Source organism: Emys orbicularis, chromosome 11 (assembly GCF_028017835.1).
Source record: "Emys orbicularis isolate rEmyOrb1 chromosome 11, rEmyOrb1.hap1, whole genome shotgun sequence".
Taxonomy (NCBI): Eukaryota; Metazoa; Chordata; order Testudines; family Emydidae; genus Emys; species Emys orbicularis.
Window position 1 is genome coordinate 58,957,769 of NC_088693.1, and position 16,403 is coordinate 58,974,171.

Genomic DNA, 16,403 nt, shown 5'->3' on the forward strand with positions numbered 1-16,403 from the left:
CTGAGAAGGACTTGTGGGTATTACAGTCCTTGGTCATGTACCCTTCAATGGGGCATAATCCTTTATCATGTCCACTGGAAGCAGGGAACATAGGGTGGGTAAAAGGAACATCTCAAATTCCAAATTCTTAGATGTCTCTAAGTGCCTGAGGCAAACCAAAAACTATAAAAAACTGCCAAATTCCCCCTTTGCGAATGTAGACTAGAGGCTACATTTACTCTCTAGTAAACTTACTACATTATTTATAGTTATTCACTATTATTTCACTAACATGCCAGAGAAATTGAAATGCTGGTTTTCTTTGAATTCCCTGGCAGGGAGAAGCTGAGGAAGAGCTAGAAGAGTGAGGTATTTAGTTTTGATTTTTCTTCCCTATTTGGGTGACATTACAAACACTTTGGGGGGGGGGGGAGGGGGAAGAGGACTAGGGCGGAAGGGTAACAATGATTTCAGTGTCGGGCCTGCCTACTTGGAAGCTATCAGTTTATGAAGAGACACTGTACTAATAATTCTGCCTCCAGATATTTAGAAAGTCATGTATTTAGTTTTCTGTTTCAGACATTCATGAGGTGGAAATTTGAGAGAAAATTATTATTCTTACAGGTCTATTTCCTTCTGCACACCAGTCAAATGGAAACTACTCACGTATGATTTTTCTTGCGATGCTTTTTCAGAGTGCTGTAGCTGTGGTTCAGACACTGTGGCTGTTGGTATCTTAATAGACTTGCTAAGTGATTTCTTTGGTCTCCTATCATTCTCTCTTTCTTGCTCAGCTTTCTGCTTCAGGCTTTCCTTTTTCAAAATGTTTGAGACTGTTGAGTCTTTTGAATCCTTCTTGGCTTCTGAAACACAAGATCTTGGAGGTGGTGGTTCAGAATGTTTTCCCTTTAAGATCTCCTGACAGTTATTCAAACCATGTTTTTCCTTTTTAAACGTTGTGCACATTAATACTTGTCCCTGGGGTGGGTAGCATGATGCAACATGCTTCTTAGAACGCTTAGCATGCTTTTTTTTGCCTTTTGACTTCTCATGAGACTTGTTTGGTGACTTAGTTTCTTCCTCAGACCCTGAATGTACAAAGATAAATGTTTGAGGGTTTACGGGAAAGGACAGTGTTGGTTTGCAGAGATATTCCTTAAGTTCTGTTTGGATAGCAATATCATGGGCACGTAAGGAAGTTGAGTCTATTGTTTCATGTGTTCCCTTCAAAGTCTCATTCGGGGGCTTTGGTTTTAAAGATTTGTCAAAATCTGTGTTTGAATATGCTACTTCTGCTTTACCAAAACAACTTTGTGGGTCTTGACTCTCTTTTTCTAAAGTATTTTTTTGAGGAAGGTGTATTACACTATTGATTTTGGTTTCATTGATTAGATTTGCCATCACACATGTTACTTGTCCTGGAACATTCTCTACAGGAAGTTCTAACTTCTCTTTTCTTAAAATAGGCTTTTCATTTATTATAGTGAGTTTATCAAGACTCTGCTTAGAATGACATTGCTCTATCTCAAGTATATCTGTATCAGTAACTATCAGTGGTTTTCCTTTAGCATTCTGGCATACGCCCTCTAATTCTATCTCATTGATTAACCCAGTTTCTGAAGCACTTTCTATAGGAAGGTTTTGCAAGTTGTTGCTTAAAACAGATTTTAGACTTTTTATTTCTGTTTCAGAAAGTTTGTCTCTATGATCTTCCCTCAGTATTTTGCTTAAAAGAGAGTTCAGATGTACTAGTTTTGTTTCTGAAAGTCTATCTTTAAGGTTTTTGGTTAAAAGAGATTTTAGACTTAGATTTTGCTCTTCCCCGGGTAAATCTGATTCCACATCCCATGACAGTCTTTTGTTAGCTCTCAGCACAAACAAATTGTGGTATATCTTTCTTAACTCTTCCTCTGTGATCAACCCTATTTCAGAGAGTCGTTCTACAAGATGGTCTTGGATCTTTTTGCTTAAAAATGACTTTAGATTCATTATTTCTGTTTCTGAGAGTACCTCAAGAAGGAAGTCCTGTATATGTCCACTTAAAACAGGTTCTTCTTTTATTATATGTGGTTTAGCAAGACTCTCACCAGAATGAACTTGGCTTATATTGTGTAATTCTGTCTCCAGCGTCATTGGTTGTCCTTCCAGAATGTTCAGCAAGGAATGGTTCTGATGTACTGTCTCTAATTCCTCTTTTGTGATTAATCCTGTTTCTGAGAGTTTTTCTAGGAGATGATCCTGGAGACATTTGTTTAAAAAATCCTTTAGACTCATTATTTCTGTTTCCAAAAGTCTTTCTATGAGAGAATCTTGGAGAGTTTTGTCTGAAGCAGATTTTAGATTTATTTGTTGTTCTGAAAGCCTCTGCTTGTGACAATCTTGTCCTATCCTAGGTGAATTTGTCTCCATAACCATTGGCAATTTGACTTTGATGATCTGCATTGAGTGGTTTGGGTGCTCTTTTCCTAACTCCATCTCTGTGTTTATCCCTGTTTGTGAATGACTCTCTGCGGCACAGTTTTGTATGTTTTGACTTAGATATTTTATTATTATTTCAGGTTCTGAACATTTTCCCCTGGATTGACCATTCCTCTTCTTCGATAAATCTGCCTCAGGCTTTGGTTGTCTCTCATCAATCCTTGACAAAGAAAAGTTTTTGTGTTCCTTTCCTAACTTCACCTCTTCAATTAGCCTTGTTTCGAAAAGCCTCTCTATGGGAAGATATTGTAGATTTTGGTTTACAACAGATTTAAGACTTATTTCCATTTCTGAAGGTCTCTTCTCACAACTATCATGCATTTTCTCAGCTAAATCCATCTCCAAAACCACTGGTGATCTATCTTTAATTCCCTGCAATGATAGGTTCTGGTGCTGCTTTCCTAACTCCAAATCTGTGATTATCCCTGTTTCAGAAAATCTCTCTATGAGACGATCTTGCAGGTTTTTACTCAAAACAGATTTTAAATTTATTATTTCTGCTTCTGAAAGCCTTTCCCTGGAAATATCTTTTCCTTTTTCAAGTAACTCTTTCTCTAAAACAACTGGTGATCCGTCTATAATACTCTGTAGGTTCTGGTATTCTTCTCCTAATTCTATCTTTGTGACTATCCCTATTTCTGAAAGTCTCTCTGCGACAAACCCGTCAAGATTTTTGCTTAAAACAGATTTTAGCATTATTACTTTTATAAGTCTATCTATAAGAAAGTCTTCAAGAGTTTTACTTAAAAAAGAGTTTAGACGTACTATTTCTGTTTCTGAAAGTCTTTCCTCATGCCATTTCTCTGGCAAATCTGTTCTTATAGCCTGTGTTGGGGACTCTTCTTTAACGCTAATCCCATCCTCCTCTAATTCCATTTTTGATTCTATAAGTTTTAATATGGACAGGTGCTGACCGTTCTTGCTTAAAATAATATCTGGACTTCTTGCTGCAAATGTTGAAGATGCCTTGACAGGTGGATCTTGGTCTTCTTTAATCTCTGCACATGAAAGTTTGTTTTTCAGAAGAGTGAAAATAGGCACTTCTTGATCTTCTTTCTTTTCATTCTGTGCACTTGATTGTGTTCTACCTACATGTCTCAAAAAAGGTTCAAACTTGTCTCCACTAAGAATAGGTTGCTGGTACTGTAACATAAAACACAAATCAACTAAGAAAATATTTTCCGGGGGGGATTAATTAACAATTTCTTATATTACAACAGTGCACCAGTTATTTAATTTTCTCAGAACAGTTATTCAAGACTGATTAAATAAAAACATAAGCAAGAAAAAATGTTCTATGATAAATTTCAATATGACTAATACCCAAAATGTGTACAAACATTAAATTAATCCAAATAAAATTTCTGTGAGATCAAGGCTGGCGCTAGGATTTTTGCCGCCCAAAGCAAAACCAATTTTGGCGGCCGCCCCCCCCCCCCCCGTTTTTTAATTACCCCACCCCCGGCCCCACCTCAACTCCGCCCCTTCCCCAAATCCCCAGCCCTGCCTCCTCCCCCCAGGCTCTCAAGCCTAGGAGGGAGGGGGAGAAGCGGCGCCCGCGCCGCGGCCGCTCGAGATCTCCCCCTCCCTCCCAGGTTTGAGAGCCTGGGAGGGAGGGGGAGACTCCGAGTGGCCGCGGCGCGGGCGCTGCTTCTCCCCCTCCCTCCCAGGCTCTCAAGCTCTCAAGCCTGGGAGGGAGGGGGAGCAGCGGCGCGCGAAACAGCTGTTTCGCGCGCCGCGGCCGCTCGGGATCTCCCCCTCCCTCCCAGGTTTGAGAGCCTGGGAGGGAGGGCGTGTACCGGCGCGCGAGCGGCAGCGGAGGTGAGCTAGGCATTCTGGCGCCGGCCATGCCGCCCCTAAAAATGTGCCGCCCCAAGCACCAGCTTGTTTTGCTGGTGCCTAGAGCCGGCCCTGTGTGAGATTGTAAAATGGAAATAAATGCCTAACAGTGAAACAAACACAGATTAAGGCTAACATTTTCAAACTTTAGTGCCTCAAGTTGAGCACCTAAATCCTTATTTATTCACCTAATAAAGAGGCTTGATCTTCAGAGGTGCTGAGCATCAGCAGCTACTATTGCTTCCAATGGAAGCTGCGGGTCCTAAGCCCCTCTGAAAATCAAAGCACTTTTTTTTATGTCTACATAGATATTTAGCAGCCTGACTTTGGGCACTGAAGCTTGAATATTTTGGCCTAAATGATTTACCCAAAGCCACACAGGGAGTCAGTGGCAGAGCTAAGATTAAAATTGTGGATTGCCTGGCTCCCTTTCCTGTGCTTTTATCACTAGACTTGACCATGCTGCCTGCCTAGTGCTACTTCTTTGGGAACATGTACTGGACAACCAAAAATCACAGTCTTCAACCCTATAAATCAAGAAATCTTCAAAATTCTGTGTTAATGTTAAGGCTCTAACATAGACTAACGAAGATAAAATTAAGATGCTACTGCATCTCACCTAAAAAGCTTTGTTAAGCAAAAGACACTGATGATCATATTTTACAAGTAGCCACCTCTAATTTTGCATGCACAAAACTGCACGCAAGCAAGTTTCTGCACATACAGATCTGTTATTTGGAAGACTAACTTGTATTTTACATATTCTAATGCCTGTTTATTTGCACAGATGTAGTAACAGTGCACACACTATTATTATTACTATAACTGAAAGAGTAGGTGAAAATTTGGCTCAGAGTAGCTACAGCAGTTCCCCTTCAGAAAAAGCAAGCATGCCTCTCCACGGTACCTAGTTATTAAATAAGGAACTTAGAACTTGTCTACAAGGGAAAGTTTTACCAGTTATACCTGTATCACTATATCAGTATAACTGCCTGTTCGGACACACTTATTCTGGTAGAAAAGTAGATTTTTTCGATTTAGCTTAAATCGTTTCCCAAGCGACATAAGCTAACCTGAAAAAAGGCACACATACTGGAGTGTCTACATGGGTGTGTGTGTGTTATACTGGTATAAATATATTGGTTTAAATTCACACTTGGGATCATATAGATAAGACCATGTTTTAGACCCAAATTTACTTTCAACCCCCACAGAGAATTACTTACATCTGCAGCGCTGTCGCCAGCAGCAGAGCAGAAGTAAGGGTAGCAGTACCGCAACTCCCCCTACAATAACCTTGTGACCCCCCACCCCCACAACTCCTTTTTGGGTCAGGATCCCTACAATTATAACACCATTAAATTTCAGATTTAAATAGCTGAAATAATGAAATTTACATTTTTTAAAATCCTGTGACCGTGAAACTGACCAAAATGGACCGTGAATTTGACAGGGCCCTACTTATATCATATAGCTATTCTCTAAAGATATGAGACACTCAGCATTCTTGGATACATGCTACTGAGCAAAACCAAGGAGAGAATTCTCAAAGCTTGAAGCCACTGACTCCAGGAGCATGAATCCTGCGTCAGCCCCTGAAATGAAACTTAGGTGTCCCCTTATAGCCTTAGCCTTGAATGTCAATTTCTTTTCAAAGGGAGATGGAAACTACTTAAGTAAAAAGTGATTAAAAAAATTAAATATGACAAAAAAGTTACAGAGTCCTCAACACTGTGGAGAGGAGGGTGGATGAGTTATCATCAGGCATCACAATGTATATCTCAGAACAGCCATCACAAGAAATTCACTTAAATTTTAAAAAGAATAGTCACTTACGGTATGTCTTCACTACCGGCCGGATTGGCAGGCAGTGATCGATCCAACGGGGATCGATTTATCGCGTCTAGGCTAGACGCGATAAGTCGATCCCCGAGCGCTCTCCCGTCGACTCCTGTACTCCAGCTCGGCGAGAGATGCAGGCAGAGTCGACAGGGGAGTGGCAGCAGTCAACACACCGTTGTGAAGACACCGCAATAAGTGGATCTAAGTACATCGACTTCAGCTATGTTATTCACATAGCTGAAGTTGTGTAACTTAGATCGAGCCCCCCCCAGTGTAGACCAGACCTCAGGGTGTTATGTTTGAGAGAAATAGTTAGACCTAGGTTTGGAGCACTTTAAATAAACTCACTATTGACGCTGATGTATTGAAACAGTCTGTATATTGCAAGTAGATACCTGTATTTCTATTACTGGATAATTTTCTAAACCTGACAGGTCAGGCCTCTTTGATGATATGCCTGCTGGTTCCAGATCTTTTATTACTTCTTTGCCATGATTGTTTCCCAATTTTGTTTCCCTCTCTAGAGCTATAGCAATAATACTTTCTGAGTCCACAATTTTGCCTTGATCTTCTGAAGATTTCCTCGTCCGATTTTCAGATACTTTCTTAGTTGGCAGTTTTTGAGAAATAGTAGATGCAGATATTCCAGTCTCTCTGGGAACTGAAAGAGGATTTTCTTCAGATTCTGCATGTTCCTGGGCATCACTTAAATCTGTTTTCACACTTCTCAGTATGGTCTCTGCAATTCTCAAGGGCAGGTCAAAATCCTTGCTGGGTTCAGTCTGTAATTAAAGAAAAAATAAAATTATTTTTTCTCTAATAATTACTAATATTTTTAAAGGTCAAAGTCCAAAACGCAGCCTAGAATGAGTAGAGGCAACTCTCATGGAAGTCTCTGTGTCAATTTCAGCAATGAGCTAAATGGTGGTATATAGTTAACCATCAGATTTAAGTTGGTACAGTGGGAAAGCAGTTAAATTGCACTGATTTGGCATTCAGCAGTTTGCAAAACAATCACACTTTACACATTAATTTTTATGAATTTACAACAATGTAGCAGAACAAAACTTGGCCCACTGAGTAGGGAAACTAACAAAAGGGTGCAAGGTAAAGTACGCTCCCCTACTTTAACTTAAGCCCATGCTGTTCCCAACACCACAGGTTAAATTCACCTCCGGCGAAAGCAGGTGCACAATTCACACTGATTTCAAAAGGAGATGCACCCACTCAGACCAGGACTAAATTACTACCTAGAGAAAATCCTACACTGTTATAAATTACATTCAATCTGCAGACCCATTAAATATCAAATCTGTGCAGTACTTTACCATTCCCATCTGTTTTATAATCAACTTTCACCACCATTTATGTAATTGGTAAATTTGGCCCAGTCTGGATTTTTTGCTTATAATAAAAAAATCCAATATTATTTAAACATTTGAAAGTAAAAATAAAAAATCCCCCTTTAACAATAACTCATGTAAATAGCTTTTAAATATCCAACATTATGCCAATCAATAAAACAGAAGCTACAGAAAGGAGGATAAAAGTAAATGAAATGAGAAAATGTTACATTAAAATAAAATGTATCAGCATTACAGTACTTCTATTAAGGGCCTCAGCCAGCTCCCACTGAAGTTAATGGCTAAACTCCCATTGACTCCAGTGGGGAGCAAGATCAGGCCCCTAGAAAAGGTAAACATCATGATCAAAGTTAGCATTCTTTTGATTTTTTTAAAATTCCTATATATTACAGGCATTGCTGGACGATAGGTTCCCAGATAAGGGCTTTTCCTACAGAATCTGTCATAATGAGTGCTACTGTCTCTGAGTGTACATTGTCTTGATGACCTGAATAGATTAAATGTTTTTTCTCTTGCTTGAAGCACTTGCTAGTCACTCCTGTCAGTCTGCTCTCACAGATGCATAGCATTTCAAGTCCACAGTTATCCACCTCCCTCCCTTTGATAGTTGAAAGATTGTTCTCATGTTCCAGTAACTGACTCTGAAGTGTTTTCTTGCTGCCAGCCTCAAATTTTGGGGGGTTCTGCTTTCACCAGGAGACTTCATGAAACACGAAGGGTCAGAAAGTGTTCTCTATTAAACAGTCATTTTTATCATATCTATAACCCATGAGGTGTGTGCTTGGTTTGTTCGTTTTAAATAAGCTAGTTGGTTAGCCTTGCTCTCAAGCATCTCCACTTTATCTGGGCTTGGAACCGGCAGCATCCACATCGAAGTGCAGAAAGTGGGGTATCAAAAGATAGGAGAAAAGGCATCCACTAAACTCAACAATGTATAGAAATAAAAAATATACAGTACCAAAACAAAACAGAGTTTTCAACTCAAATGTCACCTGAATGCTAGTGTTTAACTGTCAGAGCTGGAGAGCTATTAAAAATGTTAGATAGAAAACTAATGCCTTCCAAAATAAATGCCTATGAAAGATTCTGGGTATTGGATGGAGAGACTTTATCAACAACCAGCAGCTCATCTCCACTAGAAGGAAGCATTGGATATATTTGGGCCATCTAGTCTGCATGCTAACATACAGACTCCCACATGAAGCTGTCAATTGGAAACCAACTAGTGTGAAGACATGAGGGCACCCAAGAGAAACCTTAAGAATTCTTAGAAGGGAGGGTAGACCAGTCTATCTCAACACCATAGAACGGATGGAAGCAGCTGCAAATGACAGAGAGGGATGGAAGAGACTAGTTTCTGCCCTGTGCACCAACATTGGTGCGAGAAGGATGTAATCATAATAATTGTTGGACAGACATTCCCTTTTCTAGAAATAGGATTATTTTCTTGTTTGTCTGGGGAAACAAAAATCTAAATCTCTGAAAATTCTTTGCATCATATGTGACTCACAGAAAAGAAAATTATTTAAAACTATGCTTGGTACTTGGAGTGCCTTTGTGCTTTCTGTTTATGAGATAACAAGTACATCTTGGGCTGTATAATCTACAAGGCCAAGGTGTTTATAGGAAATGTATTCTCAGGCCAAAGAGTTTACTGATCCAGTGTATGGTTTTTAGTGAGTTAAGAAAAAACGTCCTCAGGTTATTAATTATTGAAGATCTTAATTTACATATTAATTCTTAAATGAATGGGGGAATAGGCTGTCAAATGGATATGAAAAGTAAATGGTTTGAAAAAAGTTTTTAAAACTCTTTGGGTCCTTCCACTCTATCTTCTCTCCCTCCTTCACTCTTTCCTTACAGTTTAACAAAGTTCTTCTCATGAAAATTACTGCAATATATTTCTACTTGCATTGTTCTCAAACTAGTGATCTGTAAGTGTGGAGTTTCTCCCTGTGAAAGCAAACAATGTAAACACAAAACAAACGATATCCTGGTAACAGGAGTTATGCTGGGAAGAGAGAAATGGGCTCAAATGAATGTTTTTCAGAAGCTGCGGACTTCATTTTCTTTACTTTTGGTACTTTTCCCTTCTCTCTCCCTCCCTCTTTTTCTTTTCTTTCTTTCTTTTTTTTTTTTTTTTTGCTTCAAAGGAAGAGGGTCAAATAAAACTACAGGATCTGATTTTTCTAACTGAACAGGCACCAACCAATCCAGTTGAACAGGCACCAACCAATCCAGTTAAGCATTCTGGCTATTAGGTGTATGGTAAGCTCTTCAAGCCCTATTTATGAAGCATGGATGAATGGGGGAGAAAGTGCGTGAGAGGATGCATATGTGCAGATATATGGGTGTGGGTGGGAGAGAGAGAATAATTAAAGTTACAAAAGAGAAGTCAGGGTTGTGAAAGATTTTGGGGAGACATGAGAAAGACAAATATAGCAGAGAAGTTAGAGTATAAAATATAGGAAATGGAAAGGGATATAAGGAGGTGGAGGGAAAGAAAAAAAAAAAGAAAACAGACATTGGAAAAAACGTACACAAAGATGACCACAATCTAGCACGGAAAAATAATGCCAGAGTGAATAAAAGCAACAAATCAGAGACACTCAAGTTACATTTTTAAAACTGTATTAGCAAAATGTTACAATAAACAGTGTGCGACTGTTTAATTCATTGCAGCTGCAGGGTGGGAGGAGAGTGTGTGCTTCTAGTGGTGGTGCAAAGGCAAAGATTTTTTCCATCATAACTAGTAGGTGTGAGGTAAGTGTTCCAAGCCTTGTCCACTATATATATATATATATATATATATATATATATATATATATATATATATATATATATATATATAATATAATATAATATAATATAAGACAAGTGAATTCCAGCTACCCTTGCACTGAAGGGTGGAAGTCAAAATATAAAACAGACTGGGTAGGAAAAATTTTAGCCAATTATATGAGGGCAAATCTCTACTCAGACAAAATGTGCTATGGGATCTTTAATGTCTACTCAGGATAGACAGGTCCTCCATTTATATCATATCTTCCAAATGACTACCACCATCATTTGAAGATAAAATGAAACCCTGACCACCTGGTAGCCAATAGGAGTTTTGCCATGGATTTTAATGGAGCCAGCATTTCACCCATTGAGTTAAAGAGCACAGAGAGTTAATCCACCTACCTCAGAAATGCGAAGAGCTGAGCTGACCCCTGCTGAGATTTGAACTAATGGTTTCAGGGTGTTATGGTATTTCAAACCCTAAGTACAAACATCAACATTTCATTCTATGAAAATGCAATTAATTTTTAAGGAATAAACACCTTTACCTCAGTTCCAAACAGCTGCTCTTCCTGTAACTGTGAATCAGCTTCAGGTGAGAAAAGAATAATTAGAAACTATATACATTCTTAATCTTACTAACAAGGTATGATGTGCATCACAAGCAGAAAAAATGTTTAAATTCTAATTTATTCTTAATAAGTTTAAGGGACACTGCCAAGTTACACAAAGCAGGTAAAAAACTGATTTACTTTGTAAATTTCATCTCCTAAACTAGCTAGATCACCAGGCTGACTAGATAATAAATTTCAACAGATTACTTTATGCAATTTCACCTATAACTACTGAGATACCTACTAACAATATACTCTTTAAATATTTCCTTTATAGATTTGAAACATTCAATTCTAAAGCCTTTATTATGTTATAGTAATAACTGACAAAACATCAGTCTTATTCACAAAAGGCTGACTTGTATTCCAATCACTTGATTTACTTCTTTATACTGAACATACTGGATATTTGCCAACATGAGAACTATAGTCCCCTATCTCTGTATGTAATTTTACTGTGTACTGCTTAATAATAACTGAAAACACACACCATGGTAGATTTTTGCTTTGGTCAAATCTCATATGTAATAACATGTCCAATACAGTTCATAAAACTGAATGTAACAGCTCACAATAGGTCATCTACAACATCTGGTTACTGATAACTCATATGCATAACCTCCCAATATTCACACCAATTCTAGCAAGTCATCCATTGACTAATCATTACCATAACAAATAGCCTGTCACAAACCTTAAAATTCACCTCACAGGTTTGCATGGCAGTATCTCTAAAACACATGGCATCTCCCTAAATTATAAGGAAAAACAACTTAAAACTGAACTAAGACCAAAATCTGGAGCACATATTTTGACTCTGACTAGGACTATTTCCCTTCTCTAATACGGCCTCTTTAGTTATTTTGTTCATAATCGTTTATATATACACACCAACTATACTTAAAATTGTGAGCAAAGAGAATTATATATTTTGCATCGATAAGAGGCTCAAAAATCGCAGTTTTTGGCACTGTCCTTGCCACTTGCCGTTTTTTAAAATATGAAATACTGATGTTCTCCAAACCTGATGCGTCAGAACAGCTTCTGATTCCTTCCTCAGTAGCATGTTGTATCTTTCCAACCATTTCCTTGAAGCGAAAAGCCTAAAACCCAAAAAAGGTGAAAAGTGGAAGGTTATTTGTCAGTATCGTATCTGAATTTCTCCTCCTGAGTTATCTTCATTACAGAGTCACACTTTTTGATGTGCAAATTCTCAGAGACGTGTAGAGACATTTTAAATCTGTCAAGTAAGCTCAAACTGTAACTCTGTATGTTGTTAATAAACTCTAGAAAGAGACCATTTGTTACTACAACTTTTCTTTTCATCAGCTCATTCTGTCAAACATAAGCCAAAGACACAAAAGGAAATCTCTCTTCTTGCTAGGTGAAGTTCAAGAGGGGGAAGCAAACTACTGAGATTAGTGCAGATGGCAGTTATTTTTATTTTGAATGCACAATGATTTTAATAATTATAATAATATAATTCCCTGCCAAAAGTTAATTTAGAATGGTGTTAAGGTTGAGGGTACATTTCAGTAATCTAGAATAAATACATTATATCGATTATTACAAACTGGCCCAGTATTGCTCTGTATGGTCACTAGTCAGTTGTAAGTGGACCCAATTGCAGGGTTACTATCACTTGCTTCTAAGTCAACTGGGTCTGGGCACATTCAGTGTTTCTATCTCTGGGGTCTTAGAACACATCTATAGATCCAACCCTGATATTCTATGATTCTAAGTGGTTTGAAGGGACCTCAGGAGGTCATCTAGTCCAACCTCCTGCTCAAAGCAGGACCAATCCCCAACTAAATCATCCCAGCCAGAGCTTTGTCAAGACTGACCTTAAAAACCTCTAAGGAAGGAGAGTAACTGGGTAACCCATTCCAGTGCTTCACCACCCTCCTAGTGAAAAAGTTTTTCCTAATATCCAACCTAAACCTCCCTCACTGTAACTTGAGACCATTACTCCTTGTTCTATCATCTGGTACCACTGAGAACAGTCTAGATCCATCCTCTTTGAAACCCCCTTTCAGGTAGTGAAAGCAGCTATCAAATCCCCACTCATTCTTCTCTTCTGCAGACTAAATAATCCCAGTTCCCTCAGCCTCTCCTCATAAGTCATATGCTCCAGCCCCCTAATAATTTTTGTTGCCCTCCGCTGGACTCTTTCCAATTTTTCCACATCCTTCTTGTAGTGTGGGGCCCAAAACTGGACACAGTACTCCAGATGAGGCCTCACCAATGCTGAATAGAGGGGAATGATCACATCCCTCGATCTGCTGGCAATGCTCCTACTTATACAGCCCAAAATGCCGTTTGCCTTCTTGGCAACAAGGGCACACTGTTGACTCATATCCAGCTTCTCATCCACCATAACCCCTAGGTCCTTTTCTGCAGAACTGCTGCCAAGCCACTCGGTCCCTAGTCTGTAGCAGTGCATGGGATTCTTCCTTCCTAAGTGCAGGACTCTGCACTTGTCCTTGTTGAACCTCATCAGATTTCTTTTGGCCCAATCCTCTAATTTGTCTAGGTCCCTCTGTAGCCTATCCCTACCCTGCAGCGTATCTACCACTCCTCCCAGTTTAGTGTCATCTGCAAACTTGCTGAGGGTGCAATCCACGCCATCCTCCAGATCATTAAGGAAGATATTGAACAAAACCGGCTCCAGGACTGACCCTTTGGGCACTCTGCTTGATACCGGCTGCCAACTTGACATGGAGCCATTGATCACTACCCACTGAGCCCGATGATCTAGCCAGCTTTCTATCCACCTCATAGTCCATTCATCCAGCCCATACTTCTTTAACTTGCTGGCAAGAATACTGTGGGAGACTTGTCTGATGCTCATCCATTGAAAGTGGGGCACCACCACCAAGCCACCCTAGACCTGCAAACCAGAGTCTCCGAGAAACGGAAGATCTTCCAGGAACTCCCAGTCACTTATACATGTTCGCCCAGAGTTCCACATAGGCTGTGAGCACGCTGGGCTTCTAGTTTATCTGATCTGGGACAATGAGGCAGGAAAGCAAGGAACACAGGTTTCGCAAAAGAATTTCTTAACCAACAAGATTTTACGGTTAAAGTACTCGAGAGAGATACAGATCTCTGAAAACAACAAAAGTTCTGAGATGCATCCTCCCCATTTCTCATCTCCAAAGTTTGTCAGTGTTTCTAGCTAGGCAAAGTACACCCTGCACGTCCTTCTTATATATCAGTGGTCCCCAAACTGTGGGGCATGCCCCCCTAGGGGGGCATGGAGGAACGTTCGGGGGGGGGCAGGGCCTGGGCCAGCTCCTACGGGGGGCAGGGAGGGAGTGCCACCAAGCCCTGCTCCACCCCCATCTCTGCTATGGCCCTGGCTCCTGGCTGCGGCTCCGCTCCCGCTCCTGCCCCCAGCCTCAGCCCTGGCCGTGGCTCCATTCCCAGCCCCAGCCCTGCCCCCAGCTGTGGCCACAGCCTCAGTCTCCTTACCCCTGTCCACGTGCCCCCCCCCCGCCCCCAAGTTGTGGCCCTACTCCCGGGGGGAGGCCCAGATAGGGTAAGCGGGAGGCATGACAGTGAAAAGCTTGGGGACCACTGTTATATGTGGTGATAATTGGCCCTCATGCACAGAGCACAACTCTGCACTTAAGTACGGTCTCTCTCTGAGCTATGTGCTTAAACCAAGAGCTACAGACTGCCCCCAGTAATCATGCTTGCCCCATCCCCCATGTGGGTGTTTCGGTAGAAGGCCCATTGTTCCATGGGGACGAGCAAGCAGTTGAGAATCATTCAAAATCCCAGAATGCAATCTTAATAGCGCTTGGTGACAGTCCTTTAAGGAGATTTGAAACACTTTGCAGGGCAAGGCAATTATGTGAAATTCAGTAAAACAGGCAGATTTTGAGCAAGTTTAGATGTGTTCAACGCAATATAAAGTGAAGTTCATAATCTGTTTCTCCTCCAACTGTGTGCAGGGAGAAAGAAAGAGAGAGAATGATGTAATTATCCCCAAATCAAGCATTATAAACCCAGGAAATTCAAAGTTAAGATTAAACTTAAAAGAAACTCTAAACACTTAAAGTATGGAAATGCTATGTTAGGGCACCCAAACAACCTTAACTCTGTCCTGTTAGCTACTTGAGTGGGTTAAACAGAAAGACCAGCATCAATTCATCTGTTACTAATAAGTGACTTAGAAGGATAGTGTTTGAGAAATACTCGCATGCACTAACATGTTCTCCAATTTGTACTGAGCTTTACATAAATTCAAAATTTAATGAAAATTAGTCTTATTTAATGGTAATGTTTCGCCAATAAGAAAAGCAACAATAATAAAGTGTATACAGAATGCTTTCTACGTGCTCTCTAGTTACCATATTCTGCTCTGTTGTCATTTTAGGTCCCCTTTTCATGATGAGTTGGTCTAAATACTCAGCCTTTTCGGGCCATGTTTTCAGACCCCGATATTCCTTTTTCATTTTTTCCAATCTAAAGTGAAGAATCAGTTAAGACATTTATATCTAACCTTGCAGGGTTGTTCATCAGTGACTACAGCATGTAACTATGGAAAAGGCCAAAGAGCTTATTGCATGAACTCACATTTTTTGGCATTTACAACTGCTGTACAGTTAAAAAACATAAGAACTCTAGATTCAGTACATATATATCACTACAATAGACATTCTCCTCACCAACTCACTTTGTTTTAATGACAGTCCCACCAGTGCAATTTGAAGGGTATTCTTCCACTATGCTCTCAAACAGACAGAGGTGACAGCAATTACAACTAAGATGCTCATCAAAGAGGTCATCCTCTTCTCATTCCTATTTGCTCCTCTTCTTTGAGTACTTCCATAAATGACTGTAGCACATTAGCTTTACTCTGGTTCTACCTTTATTTATAAGACCAACGCTCTGTCTATTTCCTAACAAAATCTTTTCTGGGTGAATGTCTGCACTGGTATAATCAAGTCACAGATAGTAAAATTAGCAGATAAAGAGAAAAATTGCATGTGACTGTGCTGCCATCAGTGTAGATTGTGAAGCATGATTTTGCACAGCATGAAGGCAGAAACAGTAAGTACCTACTCATGCCCCCATATCAAAACTATTACTACTACTTTTTTAAAGAACAACGAGGCTAAGGGCACAAGTTAAATAAGAAGGAATCCATTTTGTCTCCTCTGTACAAAAGTGCACATTTCTTGCCTTTTTCGAGGAGACATTCTATTCAGAACACTCTGAAACATTTCTAAACCATCAGAAGGCACACCAGATGTTGTAGGAATATCCTTCTCAAGAGTCTCTTCTCTCACATTCAGATCTGGGGATAAGAATGCTGGGTATCCCATGTGTTGTGATGTGGTAATATTACTGCAATAAAACAAACCATTATAAGATCAGTAGTAAAAGAAAATTGTGTAAGGATAATGCACAAATCATCTTTACAAAAACAATGAATAATCTCTATGCTACTTCAGGGTCACTGTAATGTCACAGGTAATAAATTAGATGTTTT

General features: G+C 39.7%; 1 protein-coding gene across 1 annotated transcript in view; it reads right to left on the reverse strand.

Annotated features, from left to right (window-relative positions):
• Positions 1 to 597: 597 nt before the first annotated feature.
• The window catches only part of C2CD6 (C2 calcium dependent domain containing 6), a 49,486-nt gene continuing 33,680 nt past the window's right edge, over positions 598 to 16,403 (reverse strand). Inside the window, exons 8-12 of the mRNA XM_065412987.1 lie at positions 16,094 to 16,258; positions 15,259 to 15,373; positions 11,571 to 11,651; positions 6,534 to 6,920; positions 598 to 3,600 (exon numbers count right to left, since the gene is read on the reverse strand). Of these exons, the coding sequence (XP_065269059.1) occupies positions 598 to 3,600; positions 6,534 to 6,920; positions 11,571 to 11,651; positions 15,259 to 15,373; positions 16,094 to 16,258 (3,751 nt within the window). The remainder of the gene's footprint in view (positions 3,601 to 6,533; positions 6,921 to 11,570; positions 11,652 to 15,258; positions 15,374 to 16,093; positions 16,259 to 16,403) is intronic.